Genomic DNA, 24,599 nt, shown 5'->3' with positions numbered 1-24,599 from the left:
TTTTAAGCATTATTTTACGTCTAATGATTACGGAGAAGATAAAAAAAACTGTACACTTTTAATTATCTTATGGAGAAAAAGTAAACTGTCGTAGTTTGGTAGTTTATGGATTTATTTTGATCAAATTTTACAAATCATTTTATTTCAAACACAGCTATAAAAAATTGATTAAAAACACATTTTATTACATCTTCTTAGCAGCAAACTTTAATTAGGTACTCATTCACCCTAATTCTATTCAAACCTAATGCTATAACACTGTAATGTTAAAAAAACTATGTTAGTGAAAATCCAATCATGAAAGTGGAAATTCACTTATTCTGCTAGTATGGAAAGTAGGGTATAATCAGTCATTCAAATGCTCCTCCAATCCCGTCATACGACAACCCAATCGACTTGGAAGTTAAAATGTAAAACTATGTGGATTTAATTTTTTATTAAGTTGTATTAAAATGTTTTATTAATTGAATCATCTAAAATGTGTTCATATATTAGCGAATTTCCCTATAGGGAAGTATAGCTATTACCGTTGGTGGCACGGTAAGACCTAGGCCCGGGACTATTTTTTTTCTTTTCATTATGATGTCCCCAGAGGCCAAAAACACAGTTCGTTCAAACTGTTGTATATGTTTATAATATATATATATTTAATTTAGCTGATTAACTTTAATTATTATCTTTTTAATTGTTGGTTTAAAAAGTTTTGTCAACTAGCTACATTTTTATCCTTTCATAACTTTTCTACGTGCATCTCTTATTAAAACTAAGGCGTCTAATTTCATGTGGCTGATTTTATTTAATTGGCCTTGTTGGCGAAGGCTTTTCAGCTCACTGATAAAAACTAAAAGCTTTTAACAGTAAACACCTTTCGCTGTGACTGAGTCATTAGGAATGAAGGTTGCCGTCAAATAATCAAACACTACTATCTCCGAGTAACTCTTAATCTATTGTATTAACCAAAAGTTTAATACTCTGTGAACGTTTTTACTGGAACACAAGGAAATTTTTTCACTAATGTGAAAATGTCAGCAATAATTTCGAAAAACATGTCACCTAAACTATCAAATGGGTTTCATTGGACTATACTCTTGGTATATATTACCTTTAAAAATAAAGTGTCAGTATTTACATTCTCATGCAGCCAATGAGGGAGCTTAACCACACCCTCTATATTTCATGAGCAGCCTACAATATATTTTTAATTAAAATAGTAATCATAATCGTTTAGTTTAAATTTATAGACTGTTGCACAACGAATTGTATTTCTATTCAGAGCACTAGATGGGTATGATTTTTCTATAAAATATTTTTGTATGTATAAATCCTTAATAATATGTGAAGGCGTTTTCTACAAAACACTACTCCTCCATTAATAATGGACGGATTTTTACAAACAATCTGTCAAAATTGAGTATTTTTTGTGTAGACACCCCCTTTCACCAATTCCTGTCATAGTCCTCGGGCTTTGCCCCACAGGCCATCAAAATCCTAATGTATTTCTTATGATGAAAATAGTTTGTTTTCTTTAACAGACGAATAATTTGTATTAATTACAGCTGGTCATAGTAAACACATGATACACACAAGAGCGTTCGTTTTCAGAGTGAGTTTGTTTTCAGTTTCGATAACTGGAATGGAGTGATTATCTTTGAGTTGACTCTTTTAAGTAATTGGAAATTATTACTGTTATTCGTTTTAAAATAACACCTGTAATAATTTGCAATTGCTTGAATTAGAACAACAGGTGCACTAGTATATTTATAAACCTTGTATGTAAATATTTGGCATTTTCTTTCTCATTTTACTGTTAGTTTCTAAGGTGCATATTTTATAGTTAGTTACACACCAGTTCAGCCTAGTTTTTGTCCTCAAGAACCTCTATTGTCATCATTTTCTGGCTTATTTAGAAGTGTTTCCAAGAAATAAATCAAAAAGGTTTTTAGTTTAAAATTAAATTCAAAAAATAATTTTGTTAGCATTTGAAATTCAAACAAACTGAGCCCACTAGATTTTGGCTCAGAAAAAAATAACTGTCATTTAACTAGATAGAAATGTAACTATGATGAGAGTAAAGAACATTAATACTTTACCTCAGATCGATCTGCAAAAATAATATAGTAGTCTCACTTCTCAATTACTCGTCTTATTGTGTTGTCCAGCCATTCCTGCAGACGATCCCGGACCAAGAAATAACATGCTATTTCTATGTAGTATGACTGAGCAGTAATGCAGGTATATGGAGACAACTTCTTTTGCTACCAAGTCTGTGATTGGAAATTAAGCTTAAGGCTGCGCTCTACCTCTCTGGCATGCACAAATGCAAGGGGTTGTAGCACCAATTGTGAACCGATTTAAAAGATCTTGGTGTCATATTTTTGTTAAATATCATCGTAGGTCCTGCGCTTTTTTAAAATTTTGATATTTAAAAAAATGTTTGGCTGAAAAGTTAGTAAAAATGTTAAAATAGGTACGGTACTCATTTTTATCATAAGTTTTTTTAAGGCATACAAATAATTTTCAGAGAAAAAAATTAACAACGGGGGAAGTGCAACAGATTCTTAAAAACAAGAATCTGCAGTTTAAAAGGTTTAAGGATAACGATGTAATCACCCAGATTCAAAAGGCTTGCAAGCACTCTTCATGGCGTTGTTAAGTGCAATGGTATAGGAACATTGGCGTTAAGCAACATCGTACTGAGAAATCCAAGCTGAGGTAGAAGAGACCCTTAAGGCTTTAGGCATCTGAGCTTCATTGTACTCTGTAAATTTGTTATGTGTGCTGCATATCTTACAGTTTGCCAGTTCCTCAAACCTGCAAACTTCCCTGCTCCTCCCCCTCAAGTTTAGTCACTTAACTGAGAGAAGTATTTTTTTTTTCCGGTTTAGCCTCAATTGTTTTTTTTTTGCTATCCTTTGTGTTCAGCAGCTTGCTTGATGGAGCAAGAAGGATTTAATTTTGTATAATAAATTATCTTTTATATTTAACTTTTTTTCAATGTAGCATAGTTTTCATTTTGGCTGTATTTTTTTATATTATTCATGGTGATATCTTAAAAAAACGGAGATAGTTGGTGGTTTTTAAGTACAGGTTTGCAAATGGAGAATACATTAGTGGGTTTTTAATTTTTTTCTTTGTTTTTATCTGACCCTTTTGCTTATTTAACCTAGCTGCAGTCGTGGTAGTCTATATTCAACTGCCAACTGTAAGTAAAGTAGGTATCTCAGAAGACCACTCTTTCCTGCCAACAGCTCATCTTAAAGCATCATCTTTATTGAACTGAATTAATTATCAGTTTTTTAAAAATATTTACAAAAGAAGTTACAATGAAAAAGTAGTAATATAAGTACACACTACCAAATTTGAAGTTGCCTACTGATTACCAGTCCTAACTAACCATATTCGGATATGGTAGGCTATCTCAAAATGATGTTAAATCACACTACTTGGCGTAAAATACATCCAACTGTGTCATCATTGGTGGTAAATGTGAGGTTTGAGATTCTGAGCTGCAATTGTCCAATTCTTACACCGCAAATGTTGCACTTTTAAAATACAGTGTACCAGTGTACCTTAATTTTCATGTTTGGAATAGGTAAAAGTGTGTACTTGCAGTTACAAAAAAACTATTATATGGGATCATTAATGAACAAATTATATTGTGTTACTATAGTAATAGCAAAATGGGAGTGCCGATGGAGACCAGGTCACCCCACAGGTCTCCATCGGCACTCCTGTTTTGCTAACACTGTAGTTAACTAGGTGACTAACTTCAAACCAAAGATTTGATAAAGATAATAAGTCTTGGTTCTGTGGATTTTATAAAGAACAACAAAACAAAAGGCTATCACTAAAGTAAACTATTGATAAAGCCTATTTTTTTCTGTCAGTAAGTTCTTTGTCATTTATTGTGGTATCTGACTAATAATTATTCATGAATATAATAATATAGTAAAAGGTGATGGTAAGTAAAGATTTAATTATTAGATTTAAAAGCACCAGATAAAACATCTAAAAAATAAAATTGGTTTTCTGAACCAATTTTTAACTAAGACTCTCAAACAGGGGTATGTAGATTAAAACTCCATTATGTATGTTTATATAAAATATATTAAGTTAGATAAAGCAAAATATTTTACATTTACAAACTTAACATGTAATATACCCTGTCTTTACAAACTTATAAAATATTGCTATTTTATTTACAGTATTTACAATTATTATAAAAATAAACTCTCATAAACATCATGTTATTTCAAAAGAGTTTTAGGTAGACTAATTACAAATATTTGAAAGAACAATTTTACATTGGCTGCAAACATATTTGTTTGGTACTAAAATCACTGAAACGTCTATAAATATAATTACAAATAAGTTATAAATATTGTCATTTTATTGTTTCTTCTTTAAAACTTCTATAAACTTCTCTTATTAAAAGAAAATTATAGGCTAGGACTATCTAACATCCAGCCAAGAAACTCTTACTGAATATATAAATCCCATATTTATTTGGCACAAAATATGTTTAACATCTAGTTTTCTGAAACTTATAAAAGAAAGTACAAGATCTAGGCCTATAAAACGTACTTAACTTGGTAGATTTTTAGCGATAAAAGGCACATTTTAGTCGGCAACAATATAGGTTGGTTTGCCAAAACTTATTATTGATCACCTTATCCTTAAATATTTATCCTTGAATCTGAAATGTTTTATTTTTGAGGAATCGATTCCTGAATAAATCAAATTACAAAATATTCTATATTAACCTATTTTGTGATGTTATATCAAAGATAAATCTTTAAATAGTCTATTAGAACTTTCATTGCCAACAAACATAGTAAAATAAATTTGATGTTTTTTAGTAGTGTGCGTTTTATTTTTTAATTTTTAACTACACAATATTTTTTTTAATTTATGGCTCTTAACAAATACTGAGAGCTTATTGCTCAACTCTATTAGTTGGCACATTAAAATTGAGCATGTTTCACAGAGAAAGGCACTTTTGAAATTGAAAATTTTACCTTAGGCCTACTTATTTAACACACTAATCTATAAAATGCTACTGTTAAGAACAGACTGTAAATTAAAAACAATAGAGCTTCAATATTAAATTCTTCATATTTTACACTCTGCAATCTTGTATGATTAAGATTTACAACAATTATTGTTGCCAAAGGACATATAACATTTATATTCAAAAATAAAAATTACAAAGTTTTAAATTTTTTTAATAAATTACTAGATATGAACAATGTGTAGATACCCTAGTTAGATTTTTAAAATTATTCAATTAAATAAAATATAAAAATTTTTAAGTTAAGGTAGGTAGGCCTAGAAAAAATTATGTAAATTTTGTATGTAGGCCTACCTAGAGTTGCTATGTTTATCTCTCTTTTATACCTATATAAAAGATTAAGATTCTAAAAAGTCCCTAATTACTGTATTTTAATAGTTTGAACAAACCATTAGTATACTATGCATTTGCAACTTGCCCAAAAAGGCCAATTGTAGTTTTCAAAAACACCAAGATATGAAAAAGTACAAAAATTATTGCATACAAGTAGCCTATATTGCAAACATATACTTTTCCAAAAGTTTTGTCAATCAAAAATTTAAAAATATGGCGTGGTATTTTTTACGTATTTTTCATGTTGATAAAGTTTATGAATTTTTTCAGTTTTGACAAAATCTTGAACGGATTGTTAGTAAAAGATTCCAACAATCTAAGTTGGATTAAGTTAACTTAATTCATTGTCTTGATACCAAAAAATAAGAACCAACTGTATTTTTGCAGGATGATCTGAATGTAATGTAATTTAATTTTAAATCAATCTTTAGCGCTCAAAGTGTACATAAGCTATTTTCAATAAAAAATCAGTGAATTTCAAAAATCTCAAAACCCGGAAATAGAATGTAGGCTATATATTTTAATTTAAATAGAATGTATGTATTTTAATTAAAATAGAATGTATGTATTTTAATTAAAATAGAATGTATGTAGGCTAACTTATTTTAATTAAAATAGAATATACTGGTATGTATTTTAAAATTGGCTTAACAAAGGGCTGAAAACATAATATGTTTTTATGCTAATTCTTTTTGCTAGGCCTAGGCCTATAATTTATGTGTTTTTATATTAGGCTTACAGGAACCTATTAAGTGTTTTATGCTTTCATTCGTTTACAGTCCAGTACGGTAATGCTAACAACATAAGTTATCACTTATTAAATAAGTATTTTAATAGTTAATCACACTACGGTACTCAAAAAGATTAGGCACTTGTGAAATCATGGATAAATTGTTAGGTTTCACCTATACATCCCATAAACTTTGATCGAACTATCACTATAATCATGGCTAAACCATTTAGGAACATTGTCGATGGGGTAGGAAGGGTAGAAAGGTGTACTCCAACAGGGCAAGTAGTGTGGGTCATAGGTTGGTAATTCAGTAGGACTTAGGTAACAGACAGGAGGGGAGGTTTGGTAAGCGTACAAATCCATAGTGCTTGATACCTCTTGTGGTGTCCTCGGTTTGACCAGGCAAAGCGCAGACTCTTGGCAAGTGCTGGTCACTTCGACTCTATCGTCGCAGCAAAGAGCTGTGCAGCAACCCGGTGAAAACCTCTTGGCTCGAACTTCACACACTTCCTCCTCGGCTTTACGTTTCTTACACGACAAGTCCAGGCAGTCCTCACTAGCCTCACTGCGTAAACTGTTTTCGAGCTTCAACCATTTTTGCACTTGTCTTCTGTGGATTCCGAATTTTCTCGCTACTGCTCTTTGATTTCCGTGGCAGATTTTATCGTAATAGAAAGCGTCCAACACTTGCAACTTGAAGTCGGTCGAGTAGAACCTACGTTTGCTCAAGGCGGCGCAGGTAAGGTCCAAAGCTCTGTCAGAATCACTTCTGTCATAAGAATCTGTACTGCTGACTTCATCCTCGGAGCTGGAGTCGCCATCCACGTTGATCTCCTCGGTGTCCGATGTAGAAGCAGAGGATGGTCGTGTTGCTGGAGAAGGCTGGCCGACGGAGACAGGAGTCTCTAGGCAACCCGCAGCGCAGCTCTCGTCGTCGACGACGCCTCGCTGTCTGGGCGAGCTAAGGTTCAAGGCCACTTCGTCCTCGCTTTTGTTAGCTCTGTTTTCTGATGTAGCTTGAACTGTTAGTCTTAAATTAGATTCCATCTGTAACCACTTTTGAATCTGTCTCCTATGAATTCCGTATTTACGAGCAGTAGCTCTCTGATTTCCCTTACAATCGGAATCTGTTCTATAAGAATTTAACACTAATAACTTGAACTGAGGTGAGAAAATCCGCCTCGAACTCATACCTTTGCCGTCGGATTTTCCCTTCTTCTCGTCAATTTTCGCGTGCTTTTCCGTCGTCAGAGGCACAGTCCCTTCTTCCCATTCTTCTTTTATCCCGTGAGCCATCGTATCACCGTTTGACACCACCATAAGAGCACAATTTTAACACACGAACCAGCGACACTTTGCACTAGCAGCAGCTCTGAGAATTCCGATTCTCTATCTCACTCACTCCGGGCTATCCTACATTCCCCTCGCCCCCCTCCACTCGCGACTCGGCCAGACAAGGCGGCGGCAGTCCACCTCACACGTGTGAATCACACTAGAAAATACGAAATCTCAAACCGCGCTTCTATCTAAATCCAGCACGTTGCAAACGCAACTCATATAATTTAAACCGAGACTACAGAGTCCTTATAACACATAATTATGGCGATAAAATTTCCAAAATACATATGGTTATCAAATATTTAAAAATAATGGATAAATAATACCAGCAGTGAGCAGAGTGGGGAGCGTGAGACAAAAACAAGTTTTAGCGTTGTTGCCACGTTACACTTGCCAATTATTTAAAAGGAATTTCACAAATTTTGTGAAATCAAAATTCACATTTGACAACGCTTAACCAAGTTGTACATTAACTTTAACTCACTTACGTATGACAATAAGTCGATAAAAAATCGTAATATTACGTGTCTAAAATGTATTTGAATCGCCCTTGAAATGTGGCAACGTCGCGGCAGCCATAGCAGGCCGCCGTGCCAGACAGTGTGACGCCGAGCTCTCCCTACTCCCTTCCACTGGCGCATACCTCTCTCCCCCCCCGCCCCGCCCCCTCATCACACCATACTCGCCCCCTGCCCCTGCCCTGAAGCCGAACCTTTCATCCCAGCGCTATTCATTCCTTCGTTCTAACACCTCCTACAATAGTTTTTGTGGGGTCGGGCCACATTCTTGTCCATTCATTCTCTTTTTGAGGTTCGAGAAGGCACTTGTTATCGAAAGATAATCAGCCATCAAATTACAATTGAATCGTCTCTTAGCTGCAACACGTCTTGACCTTTTTTTAAATACAGTATTGACAAAACTATTTGGAGCCCATTGATAATTATGTTAGCTTTAGCTATACTAATAAAGTTGCAATGCAAGCAGACGGACACTGGCTGATATATCGGAATCCAATTAGCTTAACAAATGCTATTACTGTACAATAATAGACGATAGAAAGTCCTTTATGAGTGTTGATTAAGAAAAGGTCAACAACCTTTGACAACTTACTGTCACGTGTTCCATTCGCATTTTCTCGTTATGAGAATTGTCAATAGTGAGTAGGAGTTCTTACATTTCACCGAGTATCGAGTAATATTTTGGAATTTTTATTGTTGTGTTGGAGAGACAAATAAAAATTCCGTCTATAATAAACAAAAGAATATATAAGAGAAGTGTAAATAGCAAAGAATAAACGTAAACAAACTTTCGAATTTTTTACACGTAGCTACAATGTCGTCATATTTTTTATAAATGTTGCTGAAACATATTTTTCACCACACAATGATGTCTTTAGCTGTTTTACATACGTTAATTGGTGGCTGTAAGAATGCTGTAAGCTACGTTTTGCTGGCCATCCCAGCTGTCATCGTCATTTGGGGACCGAGCAGGTTTTTACATCCCTAGGGCTGCAAAATCAGCTGCCCGCTTACTTTCTTGAAACATGAATGCATATTAAATACTCAATCAGTATCCATAGCATTTCAATAGAATTGTTTTATTGTCACCGCTGCCTAGCAACTATTTTTTTTATCATTCCTCAAATTATTTCTTTGCATAATTTTAAAGTTGTAGTTGTGTTGACTATCAGTGTGCATTATTATTGTAGTGAATAGTGTTTATAGGGTACTGTATGTGGTGAAAAATAGCGTTCGTACCACGGACCGAAATGGTTTTGCAGCTCTCGATCGTGTCAAGTTCTCGACTTCGTCTCGAACTTAAAAACTATGTCGAGCCAGCAAAACCTCATTTTCGGCCCTAGGTATGAAATATACTATTAAGAAAGTACAGCGGAGTATTGTAAGCGGACAGCTGATTTTCGGTCCTAGGGATGTAAAAACCTGCTCGGTCCCCAAATAACGACGACAGCTAGCATGTGCAGCAATAGTGGCAATACGTCGTTTTCGGCCTCTAATAAACGTTTGTAAAATGGCCATAACATTGTAGTGTGGTGAAAAATATATATTTTTGAGGAATAAGGTTTTAGCTGTCATATCAGAAACAAAAAGTTTATTATTAGATTGGTTTTCAATAGTGTCAATAAGTTGGTGAAATGTAAGATGTGTGAATAATTTGTCAACTAACACGTGTTAGACCAAAGATAAAAATCTATCTTCTATTCCATCCATACATCTACCATCTATCTATCTATCCATCTCCATCCATCTATCTATCTATCTAAAATATATCTATCTAAACATCCATCTATCCATCCATACATCCATCCATATATCCATCCGTCCATCTATCTATATCTATATATATATATCATCTATCTATCTGTATAATTAATACCTACAATAAAGGGGTTCTCTGTCACATCCCATTTCCACCCGGGTGTTATACATAACAGATTGATTACAATCAAGGTGTTATTTTAAAGCTTATTATCCAGCGGACTGACCAATGGTAGTTAAAAAGGAATTACCTTAAGGTCTTCGCTCCCTATAGCCTCTGTTTTTTTCCCGAAGAGTGTTTTTTAAAGGTCCAGTGTTGCTTATTTATAACTGTCTTTATAACAGTTTTAAATGAGAATTAATTGTTGTTCAACAGGTCAGATTGTAAACAAAAGACAATTAGAATGAAAATGGATTGGTAATGAAAATGGATTTTTCGTCATACTGCAGCAAAAACAGTCGTTTTAAATGCATACGTTGTGGGTCTAAACAAGGCCCTACCTACTCTAGGGAGTAAAACGCGTTTTATCCCCTTGGGAGAAAAAAATCAGCTGTTGTCAACTCAGTTGTATATTTCGATTGTAAACAATTACATGTATCGAAAGTATGTATAGACTTTTCGATTGTCGTTAATTGTTGCGTTACTGTAAATAGTTCGACAAATCTATAGTGGTAATGTACACTAACACAACCGTAGTAGACGAAACGATTGAATCACTACCAAACAGCTGCTAGTTTCCATTACCAAATCAAATTAAAAAGTTAAAAGTAATTTTTAGAGATTGATCTTTAAATGAAAACTATTTTAGTTTTGAGTTTTACAACATAGTTTGTTCAAGTAATGGTGCAATATGACGAAAAATATACTTCATCACACGGTCAAAAAGTGTATTTTCGACCCGAGCTAAAATTTTATGAGGTAAATCCGAGGTCGGTAATTGATCGAGGCCCTAGTGATGAAATATTCTATTATAAATGGGCTACTTTTTTATTGTAGCCTGATTTGAGATAGGTAAACCACTCTTTAGGATGTAGATCTAAAAACAATAAACTTAAGTTTCTTGTGATATTTGTATTCACTGAATAAATGTCTTAAACAATAATGTAATCCTCGACAAGTAAAAGAGCATCGTTTTCTCGGAATGACCCTATTCGAATGCGTTTGCGCACATATCCCCTCGTAACTTAAATTTGCCTTCATCAAGATCCATATTGACAAATCTATGTGTGAGCATTTTTAATCTATGGTACGTTGGTAATGACATCTCAAGGTTTAATTTCTCAACTTGAGTAATTTCGTCATCTCCGCGCCCAGGTGCGTGTGTTGGTCGAGGCAGCAGGAACTGGAGCATTGACATTGGTACGACCTCAGTTGTGCTGTGGGACCGACACTACTGTTCCATTGGCCACCACAAGACGAATCAAATTAAAACATGTTCCTAAAATACCCCACCGCAGCAAACCTGCAGTCTAAGCAAATTTACATTTTCCTGATTGGATTTTCAATTAAATCTGTTTGAATAACATTAGGCTTAACAAGTACCTAGGCTTGCTGCTACAGGGAGGGTAGTAAAGTGTTTTTTGTAAAATATTAATAGATTAGGATAAAATAAATAAATTTGCCTATTTTAATCAAAATAGAAAAAAATATATATCTTTATTTCTCCACAATCAATAATCTACAACGATAAAATAGACATAGGTACAATTGACTTATTGTATCCAATTTCAATGGTAAAAGTGGTGTATTTTGACGGGGTAAATGAATTCAACGTGGCTGTGATTCAACCAACACATAAAACGAGGAAATAGGCTACATAAGATCAATGGACCATCAAATTTTTATCATCAGTTTGAGTACAACTATACAGATAATCCCGTCTTATCGAAAAATATGGTGAAGTCACGTTTACCAATTCAAAAATCCATATCTGGACATAAAATGTCATTTGCAGCATACAAATGCATAGGCGTAACTAGGATGACCCTAAGGCGTGGTACGGGGGCCCTCTCCCGGAAAGTGTTTGAAAATTAAAACCTGTAAACTTGCATTTTTAGGCTATTTAGAGACATATCAGACCAATTGTTTAATTGTAGAAACTAGTAACAAATTGCTTATGTAAAAAATTGCGTTTTTAGGTCAAGGAGGGGGCTTCAAACTTCAAACCCCTAACCAGCCCCCCCCCATCGGGATAAGCCACTGTACAAAAGACTGTTTGTTGTTTAAAAGCGAGAAACACGGAGTAAGATATCGTACACCCCGGATCACTTACAGTCCAAATCAATCGTCCAATGATAAAAGTTGTGCTTTGGTTGCAAAATTTAGCGGCGGAACAGCTATAATTCCTCGTAATTGAGATAAAAAATTGATAACTTAGCGTCTGGTGAACTTGATAACACTCTATATAGAAAAGTTCGCATAACATTGGGGTTGATGGTTTTGTCTGTGTATTTAGACATTGTGGGAGGTATAGATGAATACAATTATTAACCCTCCTCCATTTTAATGCTCCAACCAACTTTTAACCCCCCCCCTCACCCCCTTACAACCACTCGACAAATGAGACGGTCGTGCATTAATTTCGCCAAAGAATTCCTTAATTGCGCCAAAGAGTTCCTTAATTGCGCCAAAGAGTTTCGTAATTGCGCTAAACCCTCCTTGTTTACGTGTCATCCTAACCTAACCTGACTAACTTAACCGAACCTAACTTAACCTAACCTAACCTGCACAATTATACAGTCAAAGAGGGCCGCCACCTGGAGCAGTTAATGAACGTATCGGGTGGCACCCAGGAGTAGTTGGCGCAATTCAGTAATGTCCAACTACCTGACTCAGGTTAGTTGGTGCAACTAATGACCACCCAATGAGACAGTCTGTCACAAAAAATAGGTTAGAGAGACCTAATAAGAAATTTCCAGCAGTTATGACTTCTAGTACTTCAAGTTCATCGGTCCGATGCAAAACCAATGATACATTATCGTTTTACTTTTATAATATTATGTTTGTACAGCTTACACATCTATTTACAAGAGTAAAGTTGAGCTCATCCTCTAGGCTATTACAGATTTATAAAACCACCCAAAGGCGCCAATGAATTTTATTCAATCTGTAATAGAGGATGATATCAACTTTACTCTTGTAAATAGATGTAATACAGATGGTAAGCTGATTTGTTTGTATATTTTTAAAGTCTAGCCAAGGCCACACTTAAAAAAACGTCTAGCCTAAGTTAAAATTCTCTGACCTGGCTAATTCAATTATTTTGTTAATTTTCAGCTGACTAAACGAATTTTAACTCGAAAACTAATAATTTAGGATAAATTAAATTTGTGCTTTTGGAAAGCTGGAAATAACTTTATTAAACACTTACGCTGTTGAGGTGTATTTATGCGTTTTGTACGATGTTCATCAATATTTCCAGGCATTTTAATGACTAATTATATTAACCAAGAAAATATCTATTGGCTCTCAATTGATTTAATTAATTCATGTTACTGATTAAATTGCATGTCCTCTAGTGTTGCAGCCAAATAGAAAAACACCAGTTGTAAAGATTTCCCTCCGCTTAATGAATAGAAATTCAGTATTCAATCACCCTCTAGGCTTATCGGATATTATTATACAAACTTCTTACAATGCTTAATATTTCTCAATACGATGAGCAGTCTAGCTGATATACACCATTGACTATACTGTATAAACACTACCCACAGTTAATGATATAGTAGGCCTATGTGTTATGGCGGCAGTTTGCAGTGTGCGAACTTTCGATCACGTCATCAGGGCTTTGATGACGACAGATCACATTGTGTGTTTGATTAATTAACGTGTTATTCCCAGTAGTATATTCGTAGTTTATCATATTCTAAAATTTTTTAAAGGGCCGTGTAAACGCTAAACAATTTCTCGGAGATAAATACCCCCGCCGCAGCAAACCTGTAGACTTTAAGTGAATACGAATTTCCATTTTCCTGATTAAATTTTTAATAAAATATCTCCTTAAAAATGACATGTTCGTTCAATATTTAGACTAAATTAGCTTAACGAGTTTGCTTAACGAGGTTTGCTGCTACAGGGAACTGACAAGGTGTTTTTTGATAAAAAAATGTTAATAGTATATAGTATGAAATAAAATTTGATCAAAATATATCCATAAGCAAGCAAACTACAACAGTTAGTTAACCTATTCTCCAAAAATTACATGGGAATATAAATTTTTTTCCACTACCTATCAAGAGTAAAGCGGCATAATAACGCTTTAATATACTAAACTATTTGTTTTTCTTAAACTCTACAAAATAGTTTAGAGAGGTTATTTTAAAAATTGATGTTTTTAGTGTCAAAAATGTGAATACCCCGATGATTTAAACCCCATAAACCCCCGTTTCCATAGTCCGATCATGCTGGTTCGCCAACTCGTTCGAACTAATCTAGGTTTACTCGTTTGTACCAAATGTTATCAATGTAGGGCCATTTTTGCTCGAGTTATCGTGCTAACGAACATACATTTGAATGGATGTTGTTGGCCTCTGGAGACCTAAAAACGAACAAGTAGATCGGTCCCGGGTTCAGGTCTCATCATGAGATCTGTGGCAACAGCTTATCCCTATATGGAAAAATCGCTAAAAACTCATAATAATTAAGTTTTCAGTGTTAAGACTCAAGATTCAAGAGAGATGAATCAAGACTCAAGACTTGGATCTCTCGCGATAAGTGTATGGCGTAATACTGTATTTTTAGACTCAAGTTTCAAGACTCAATGTTTCTAAACTCATAATACCCAACACGAGATTATTAAGCCTCATGTGACTTGAAAGTTGAAGCAGATTCGATTTTACAGGCGGATCATCTTTCAACATAACAAGAACATTCTTTTTTATTTGTATTCAATGACGCGTCCAATTGTTAACAATAAACCGAAGCGTAATGCATTTTAAACTAAGTCAGTTTGAATTTGTAATAAGAATTTTCCTAACAAATAAAGGCTGATATTAATCACACGTCCTAAAATAAAGTTGACGTCAGAACTTGTACTGTAGCCGTAGTAATTAATGGAGACTTGGCAACGTTGCATTCAGTATTCAGTTCCCGCCTACTGTTGCTTTATAAGAATTCAGAAACGCCTTCAGTTTGTGAGAAGCAAATAGTATGCATAACTGCTGTGAGCATACTAACAACAAGTGCAGGCGTTGAATAGTGTCTACTACGTGTAGTAATCATAAATTTAGAATTTGAATAAATAAATTTCGTAGGGTTATGTTGAATGTTTGACTAACTTGTTAAAACATGAACTATTGGCGCGAAAGCTGGGTTTATCTATGGTTGATCCGATCTTTGAAGAGGCTGATTTTTAAAGTACACGAAAATGAAATTTTATGATTTTCTCATAAATTACTTGGAACTTATACGAAACTACGAGATTGAAGAATCAGGCAGTAAAACCAAGGGTATTTGGAAAGTAATAAATGAAAACAGGCCAAGAAAAAGAAGGCAATGGATAGTATTTATTAAGGATAACAGTGGTGTAACCATATTACTAATCCCAATGAGGTGTGCAACAGCTTTAACAGATTTTTTACTGAAGTTGGTAGCAACCAAGGTGTGAGAAATCCTCCTAACTCCTACAATTCAAACAATAGAAATGTGATATCGTCGGCATTCTATGCGGACCGTACTTCTATGCCGTAGTAAACAAAGTAATTATAGATTTTCGAAGGTGATAATTAAACGTGTCACAACGAAAACAAGTAATTTCACGTGTAGGGAAATTAGGTCATTTCACACAGTGTGTAGTGAAAACAGGTCATTTCACATAGTGTGTAGCGAAAACGGGCTATTTCACAGTAGTGTAGCGAAAATATTTTTAGGATATGCCTCAAATACAAATCGTGTGTTGTAATGACTAATCTTTTTTTCATAATATTTAACACAGCATCCTTATATCCTTATATATAATTCTGTAAGACAAAATCTTTACCAGAAAATTGTGGACGTCTGGTAAGTGGCAGAAAAGTGGGAGGGGTCTTAAATTAAAGGCCTTGACCCCAGGGACTCGGGAAAAATAGCAGAATTCCCATAAAGTTACCGGAAAACGAGATATAACGTAAAATATCACCCATAAGAAAAGCATGGGACTGAAAAACTACTGAAAATTTATTTGTAATGTTTACATTTATTCCGAAAGTCAATGTTGTTAAATAATGTTTCAAAATGAAATGTATTCGTTTAATTTTTTGGTTTTCCGTTTTTATAATGAGTGAAGTAACTAGACAGGGTAGGGGAAGACCTGCAAGACGTGGAAGAGTATCCAGGAATTCAACTAACACAAGAAATGCTGAAAGAGAACGTCATGTAAGGCCTAAATATGAAAATACACAAGCTGGTTTACAACCTGCCTTCAGAAGAACGCTGGAAAAGGAGTTGAGTGTTTTTTCTCACAATCTATTAGGTCCTCTTAGCACTTGCATGCATTGTGGCGCATTATTCGCAGAGGAGGCCACAAATGGACATTTCGACGCATGTTGCCACTATGGACTATTTAACATGTCACAACCACAATTAAATTACGAACTAAAAGTCATGTTTTTATGATTCTAACTTCATAAAAAGTATAAGGCAATACAACAGTGCAATGGCTTTTGCGTCGCTTTCCGCTACACATAAAGAGATTCCAGGGAAATGGGCCTTCCTGTTTTAAAATTCAGGGACAAATTCATAGATATATTTCTGACTTACTACCGCGAAATGGGGAGTTGCCTTCATATGGACAATTGTGTCTAAATTAGGGGCTATGGCCCCTACAGGCCACTAGTTTTTATTATTAATTGTAAAAAAAAGTATTTCCATCTGTCTTGGTATGAATTACGCTAATGCATTTATTAAAATACAAAAACGATTTGTAACACCCATTAATAGTTGCCTGCTTTTAAATTGTATTGCAAATAAGGTCTAAAATCACTGTTGGTGAAACCTTGTGTATATTTTTCCAATTTAAGCCTAACAATTTTGCCACAGTAATGGTTGACTGTTAAAAAATTTTGCAAACTCCTCTCAGATGAAAATTCCAGGATTTTCATTCAACTGTGCGCAGTGTGCACCATCTTAGGCCAAGGAGTTCGAAATTATCCTTTCGCAATGATCCACCTACAACATGTTGCCCTGTTCGTCCTCACTATCAAAAACTCATAAGAGTCTGAATTTACCGTCTCAAAAATTGTGTAGATAGGTACGTGGCAAAGTAACGGATGCTGCATTTTTCCGGATCAAGCAGAATAGGTTTTCTTGAAGCCTAGCTCTGGAACACACTTCTCATCTACCAAACACATTTTCGATGACCCTCCGTGTTTGCGAGTACCGATGATAATTAAACGCTTTTTCAATAGATCCTATGTCTTCCATAAATGGTTTCATGACGTGCACTGACAATATGGAAAGTATCATCAGCCACTCTCACAAATACAAATGGTAATTCTGTGACTATATGCCTGGTAATGTTTGTTTTAGCGGGAGCTTAAACTAGTTCCTTTCAAGTGCCGGGAAAAACCAGTACTCATTAATACAACACAATAAGGCCAGTATTATACTAGGACGCTAGCGTCTGAGAGGCTGGCGTCCGGGACGCTAGCGTCCCACTTCGAGCCGATAAATTACGTGATTTGTGTTGGGACGCTAGCCTCTCGGACTGCCATTTTATTTCAATGTTTAGTCACTTTTTGTAACATTAAATAGCATTAGGTTTAACGAGTACCAAGGTTTTATGCTTTAAGGGGGCTAATAAAGTGTGTTTTTTAGTAAAATACTGTATTATTAGCTTAGTATAAAACAAATTGGCCAAGTTTAATCGAAATATATCCATACACAAGCAAATTCCAACACTTAACAACATTTTCTATAAGAATAACATGGCAATTTTAATATACTCTTTTTTAAATTTTCTCCATAACTAATAACAGTACAAAAACACTTAAATATAGGTACTAAATTATTTGTTTTTAAGCTCATTAAAATTATCTAGAGAGAAATTGTGAATTTTTTAGTTTTATGGGTAAAAAATGACAAACCCCCCTTTTTAGCACATAAACCCCGTTTCCAAGGTATGTTCATGCTGGTTCGCGAACTCATTCAAATTTATCCCACCCTTCACCTTAAAACCAATTTTTTTCAAAATAGAACAAAAGTTACTCCAGTTATCGCGTTTACAGACATATATATATAATATTCAAATCTATACGAACGGATGGTGTTTTTGGCCTCTGGCGACATCAAAATGAAAAAGTAAATCGGTCCCGGGCCTACGTTTTACCATGCCACACGGTAATCATTTCGAGCTTTCGGTGGCTTTTTTTAGCATCCGACGCTAGCATCCATAGTATAATCGCCCCCATTTGATTTAATGCCCCGCTAGCGTCCCGGACGCTGGCCTCTCGGACGCCAGCGTCCTAGTATAATACTAGCCTAAGATATTCTGCCCTGAACACCCACGTCTACATACAAAATCATATATTTCACATCACACATTGCCATGAGGATGATGAGGATGATTCTGAAAGTTCCCTGAGAACCTATGAAAGCGCAAACTGCTTGGGATATGGAAAGGAAACAGCGAGCCAACATTGTTGGGAGCTGTGCTCAAATTAACTTGAGCGGAGTATGTTTTATCTATGCTTGAGCTTACCTCCCATTATTGTTGGGATAAAACGTTTAATGGAAACGGGACTTTTACGTATACATCAGCTCGCCTTGTTGAGCTGTGGCTGTGACATATATATTTTGACAAGTTCCCCTAGACTGACTCTTAAAATCAAAATTCGATGTTTTTGGTACCCCATACCATCATAGACGGATCAAAAATTTACCAAGGCTATGTTTACCTTAAACTGTAATTTTATCTATACAGTACTAGGCCTATAATACCCACGCCCACGGCCACCTTTAAAGAAGCCGTGTCATGTGGCCATACACCATACGGTGTGTTTTTGTAAACACTACATGACAGCAATTTGAGCCAGCTCAAAATTAAACAGGGAGAAGGATTATAGTCAATTTTCGTCTGCTATGTGCAAGGTTATGTTTTGGAAATGGAAAAGAGTGGGGATTAAAATTGAAAGATGGTAATACATATAACTAACCGTGAACTGTGATAACTTTCATCCTCTTGACCTTCATACTTCTAAATCTTTCCTACAAGTTTGAGACATCAAAATGTCTCTAATTTACCGAAAAACCATTCAAATTGCAGACAAATTCGTCCCTACCAAGTTTCAGCCACTCTGGAATCATCCTGCAGGTGAGCTGATTCAAATTAGTACACTAAATTAATTAGCCTATTCACTATCCTTAAATTTTGGGCTAAAATATTTCTTTAATTTAAAACCAATGCCTAGAATAAAGTCGAAGATAATTTGATCAAAAAGTAAATGTGGTTTAGGCTTTTAAATAGCTGTGTTCAAGGATAAGCTTCTTTTATGTAATTCTTTTTATGTTTTTGTTATTGTCTTTTTCTACTAGCCATGCTAATTTATTTCTAATGTTTGCTCTAGGCCTCTGGTTTGTGTAAATTCAAGTCAATGTTTTATAGGCTATTCTTAATGTCCAGGGTATAGCCTACGATTCAGGGTAAATTATTACTTTTAATCTATTTTAGCTAACGGAGGTTTAGGGCCCATATAGGTTATCTAGGCTGGGCCTGTGCACAATAAGCTGTTCCAGCTACGATGCAATCCCATGGTCACTTGTAAGCCTGGCCCTCTGTTTTTAGGCTAGGCCTATGAAAATACAATTAACTTAGGCCTACACTTAGCTGTACTAGTGCCAGGTAGCTATTGTGTGATTAGGCTTACTTGAAATTATACGTTACTTCAAGTACATCATCAAGGCTATGTTAAAGCAATATCTTTTATCGTTTTTGTCCGAACTAACTTTGACTTGGGAGTCTGGTTGACAATGATGAATTTATTTACAGGTCCTAAAACAATTTTCTTCTGGGCTCCTGCTTTCAAATGGGTAAGACTATATTTATACAAAACTGTATATCTTAAAGAACATTTTTACAATGTTTTTGAAACGGGCGGAGGTAGCCTATTTATTTGGCTGGTTAGCTGTGTGGTTAAATTGCTCGCCTAACAATCCAAAGGTTGCCGGTTCGATCCCGAGAAAAGTCAGTAGCTTTTTAAGACAATTAATAGGTAGGTATTACATACCTCAGTCAAATAGTCACACGATTAATATTGCTAAGCTGATGAGCAATATTAATCGTTAGACTATTCGACGGAGGTATGTAATGTAACACTTACATGAAAGCTAATGAGCAATATTAATTGTTAGACTATTTGACTGAGGTAAAACATATTGTTTTAACAATATATATATATATATTAGATATATAGTCCAGGAGCCACAAATATGAATTTTGAGTATATTTTTGATGGTTCAAAATTAGATCCAGCTGTTCCTCATTTTTGGGCTTAAATAAATGATCGTGACTGATGAAACAGCTGATCTTAGTCGGTAACAAACCTAGCACAGATCATCTAAAATCATTCTTCTTCGTCCTTCACTCATATTTGGGTCAATATACACACCTAGGTGACAACCCCATCTCAATGAATCGATAATAAATTAATAATTAAACTCTGACCAGTGAAGTCTTGTAACAATTACATAAACTTTTTAACATCTTTAGCTATCCTATTTATTTTGTTGCGTTCACTGTGCTATTTTGTTCACTGATTTCTACTCCTTTATCCGTATCTTATTAATAATAATTGGTATGTATTTTGTTTTATTAACATTTAATGAAAGTAAGTTTTGATTGCACCATTTATTTACAATCGTAAGATCATGCAAAGCCTTATCTCAAACCTTGGGCCAAGTTTTTCCCTGCAGGAAAATAAGGGTATCGTCTGCAAATTAAAAAACTTTTCCGAAAATATTTAACGTAGAGGTGTTATTGATATAATAAAGAACAGAATAGCCCAAGGCCCAAAGGTGTCGTAGTCTACAGGCATTCTATCAATTGTGAGTGTTCCTGTACTGGAAACTTTACAACCACACCACTGGTTAATCTAGTATTTACTTCATATTTTATAATACTTTTGTCCTTAAATTTAATGTTTAATATTATTTACATACCAATTTACGGCCCTTGTTGGGCATGGTGCCGATTGATATAAAAGTTTTTTTTAGTGTAATGCCACATGAGGCGATTTTCTCAGCTCGGAAATGATTGCAACCGAAATAATTGTTGCAGGATGTCACATATAAAGCATTTAAAACAGCCGCACTCACGTTGTTGCGACTGAACACCACCTGTGTGGCAGGTTAGCGGTTTTTATCGCTCAGTGTGGCATACACCATTCACGTCCATTGTGTCTATTTTTTCAGCTACTAAAACAGCTGTTGCCAGCCGTAAAAACCACCTTGTGTGGCATTAGCCTTACCCTTTGTCACATCAACCTCATATTTCTTATTTTTTGATATGTTACTGCTCAGCTGTTGTGATGAATAGACCCTAGTTGTTAAGTTCATTACAAAAAGCAAGTGTTTTTAACATAACTAAACAAATTTTAAACCGGCTGACAAGAAAATGAATCATTGTTATTAATAAGGCTGTGTTGCAAGCTTATTGGTTAACGATCAGGCTTTGGTGCAAGGGGGACGGGTTCAAACCCATGCATATCCACAAAAATTTTAGGGTTTTGACTGCTTCCCTTTAAAGCATTTAAAGCATTCTTTGTTACAAAATGCCACTGGCGTTGACACAACAAAAAGAAAGTTAGTTGTGTTATGTCCACTAGGGCCTGGTGATCGCAGGTATCGGAGACTTGACGCGCCCAGCTGACAAGCTCAGTGTGCCTCAGTCCTCTGCATTGGCTGCCACTGGCATCATCTGGAGCCGCTACTCCCTTGTCATCATCCCCAAGAACTGGAGCTTATTCAGTGTCAATGTCTTTGTGGCAGCCACCAGCCTTTACCAGCTCTTCCGAGCTGTCAGGTAATATCCTGCTAAAAGAACCTAGAACGTTAAATTTTAAGCAGTATTGTAGACTATTAGTTTTATTAGCAAATTTCCCATGTAGGGAATCGGGATAAGCTATTACCGTTGGTCTCATGGTAAGACCTAGACCCGGAACCGATTTATTTTTTCGTTTCGAGGTCCCCAGAGACCAAAAACACCATCTGTTCAAATTCATAGGTACCTATATATATATATATGTCCGTTAGCGCGATAACTCAAGCAAAAATGATCCGATTTTGATTAAATTTGGAACAAATGTATAAACCTACCTTTATTCAAACGAGTTCGGGAACCAGCAAAATCGGACTATAGGAACGGAGGGGGTTTTATGGGGTAAAACTAGATTTTTCCCATTTTTTACCCTAAAAACACAAAATTTCATAATTTCTCTTCAAACTATTAAAAGTAGAGCTTAAAAAAGAAATAATTTTGTATATTGAAGCGTTGTTGTTTGCCCAGCGGTTACAGAGATCGTTAAACAAATTGTAAATTTAAAATTCCCATGTTATTCTTATGGAGAATAAATAAACTGTTGTAGTTTGCTTGTTTATAGATATATTTTAATCAAATTTGGCAATTTTGTTTATTTCATACTAAGCTATCAAAATTTCAATAAAAAAACACACCTCAATATCTTCTCTGTAGCAGCAAACCTAAGAACTCACTAAAGTTAATATTGCTTAAATAGGAAATATATCTGACAATTTTTAGGGAATATTTTAGTAGAAATCCAGCCGCGTAAATGGAAATTCGCTTAGTCTGCAGGTTTGCTGCGGCGGGGTAGGCCCTATATATTAGTTTGCTACTGTTTTCTTGTGTCAAGCCATGTCAGTGTTTGTATGTCAGTTGTTAATCTTACAACAGTGTTTATTCAATTCAGTAAAATACAGCTGATCCAGCACGTTAAATAGCGCATTTAGGTCTAACATTCTGAATAAGCATTCTGGGCGTGTTTGAGGTCGTAGTGACATATCACATATAAAATCAGCATTTCTTTTCTATTGATACCAGTTTTCTTAAACAACATACATAATTTTTTTCTGAAGGTTTTTAACAAAGAACACACTAAAATCAAATTTAAAATGTTAAAATATATAATATTTATGACAATGAAATAGTGGGTTACTGCAGTTTTATTTTATATTCATCACTTTGACATAAATTGGTTCTATTCAATCAAATGCTTGGTTTAAGATCTTGTAAGTAGTTATGCGGTTTAAATTGTAACAAAAATCATTCTTTTATCAAATGAAACTGACGTCAGGTCAAAACTTTGAAAGCTAATTGAAGAGATAATTTCTAAATGGTCTTGTTAACTACCTCATTAAATCTATAATTATGTTTGTTAAACTCTGATATACTTGTTCACGAATATCAATTGAGCTTTTTATTTTTTTTCTATAACTATTTTAATGTAATTAAGTTTTGAAAAGTAGTTATTCCGAAAGTGTTTTGTAAATTTCAAGATATTTTATTATTGTAAAGAAAGTGATGACTGGGAAGAATTAGGCTACAATGTATAAGAATTCTAGATTATATTTTAGAAATCCAGTCTCTAAAAGGCCTAGAAACCTAACCTGGTTGAACTTGGTACTGTAATTGTTTTTTGATAGTATTGTAAAGTTTTAGAGGATATTTTTAGCATACCTAACCTTTTATTTTATCTTTCAGTTACCAGCAGTCATTGCCTAAAGAATCCAAAGCAGAAGTGAAGGCGATTGCCCCTTGAAAAGATGTGAATGAAACTGGTATTTGCACCCCATATAGGCTACCATGGTAAAATTCTTCCATGATTCTCAACAATCTCAGTCCTTGCACAATCTAATAATAAATTGTAACTAATGCAATTTTTTTTATGTTAAAATAATTAGTAATTTGTCATTTATATTAGAAAGTTTTACAGGGAAAAGTATACATTAGGCTATTTTATTTTAGTTCTTAGATACCTACAGGTTTTAGTTAAGCTTTTGCCGAATGCATCTGTTAAGTTTTTGTTTTTTAAACCCCAATTTTATGAAGTAAAGTTATAAATGATTTGTTTTTGTTATGTAGTTAATCAATTTAAATGAGGGTAACGTTGTATAAATAACTGTGAAGATTGCTAAAGTATTTTTGTTGTGTTTTGGTACATAGAGATAGGTATAATTAACAATGTTTTAGATTTAACCTTTAAGTTGGAATATTTCTTGTTGAATAAATCATAAAACTATGGTTGTTTTTATCATTATAATAAATATATTGATCTGTTAATTCAATAACACTCTTAGGGATACTACATTCCGAATTAGAATAAACTTTATAGATATCAAATATCTTGATCTAAGAGGTCGCAAATTGTTTTGTTATTACAAATTTATTTGTTGAGTTTACAAAAAATAAAAGCAAATATTTTTGTATAGTATTGGATTTTACTTTGTCCTGTTTCCTCAAAAATCTTCTTGGATGCTAAAGTTTGACATTTTTAGTGGAAAGTAAAAACAAAAGCCTTTAAGAGAAAAAAGAGAATGTTCAAGATTAAAATACATCAAAATGTAAATTTATGTCTTCCAACTGATTTTAAGATCATTATTATCTTCAAAAATACAATTCAGCCTAAAATAAATCATAGTATTGTATCAAAATGAAACAGCTATATTGTTATAACAATTATCTGGTAAATAAATTAACTTCAACACAGCTAGCCATTTTTTGGCAAGCTTGATCGTAGTACTCAACAAATCAACTGAGCAAGTGAGACATAACATAACCTCAACAAAACAAACTGTAAACACATTATGTAACAAATTACAAACACATAATTTCCATTGGTGTAACAATCAGCTGTTTGAAAT

At 34.4% G+C, this 24,599-nt stretch overlaps 2 protein-coding genes across 2 annotated transcripts; one reads left to right on the top strand and one right to left on the bottom strand.

Annotated features, from left to right (window-relative positions):
- Positions 1–4,168: 4,168 nt before the first annotated feature.
- On the bottom strand, positions 4,169–7,555 carry LOC128993627 (uncharacterized). The gene has a single exon (XM_054417649.1). It carries the CDS (start codon positions 7,455–7,457, stop codon positions 6,306–6,308), a length of 1,152 nt encoding a protein of 383 aa, XP_054273624.1. The 5' UTR covers positions 7,458–7,555; the 3' UTR covers positions 4,169–6,305.
- An 11,262-nt stretch (positions 7,556–18,817) lies between these two features.
- Positions 18,818–24,169, top strand: LOC128992276 (uncharacterized). The gene is made up of 4 exons (XM_054415765.1): positions 18,818–19,038; positions 19,714–19,754; positions 21,548–21,744; positions 23,440–24,169. The coding sequence occupies exons 1-4, from the start codon at positions 18,954–18,956 to the stop codon at positions 23,495–23,497; spliced, it is 381 nt and encodes a 126-aa protein (XP_054271740.1). The 5' UTR covers positions 18,818–18,953; the 3' UTR covers positions 23,498–24,169.
- The last annotated feature ends 430 nt before the right edge of the window (positions 24,170–24,599 follow it).

Source organism: Macrosteles quadrilineatus, unplaced genomic scaffold, assembly GCF_028750875.1.
Source record: "Macrosteles quadrilineatus isolate MER2022 unplaced genomic scaffold, UCM_ALF_1.0 Scaffold_4__1_contigs__length_99947679, whole genome shotgun sequence".
Lineage (NCBI taxonomy): Eukaryota > Metazoa > Arthropoda > Insecta > Hemiptera > Cicadellidae > Macrosteles > Macrosteles quadrilineatus.
This window is presented reverse-complemented; position numbering and strand designations above follow the sequence as displayed.

Excerpts from the sequence above, each read along its gene's own strand:
- LOC128993627 (XM_054417649.1), bottom strand. The coding sequence starts at position 7,457 with ATGGTGGTGTCAAACGGTGATACGATGGCTCACGGGATAAAAGAAGAA.
- LOC128992276 (XM_054415765.1), top strand. The coding sequence starts at position 18,954 with ATGTCTCTAATTTACCGAAAAACCATTCAAATTGCAGACAAATTCGTC. Across the intron at positions 19,755-21,547 it reads GGGCTCCTGCTTTCAAATGG|GGCCTGGTGATCGCAGGTAT; the intron begins GTAAGACTATAT and ends TATGTCCACTAG. Across the intron at positions 21,745-23,439 it reads CAGCTCTTCCGAGCTGTCAG|TTACCAGCAGTCATTGCCTA; the intron begins GTAATATCCTGC and ends TTTATCTTTCAG.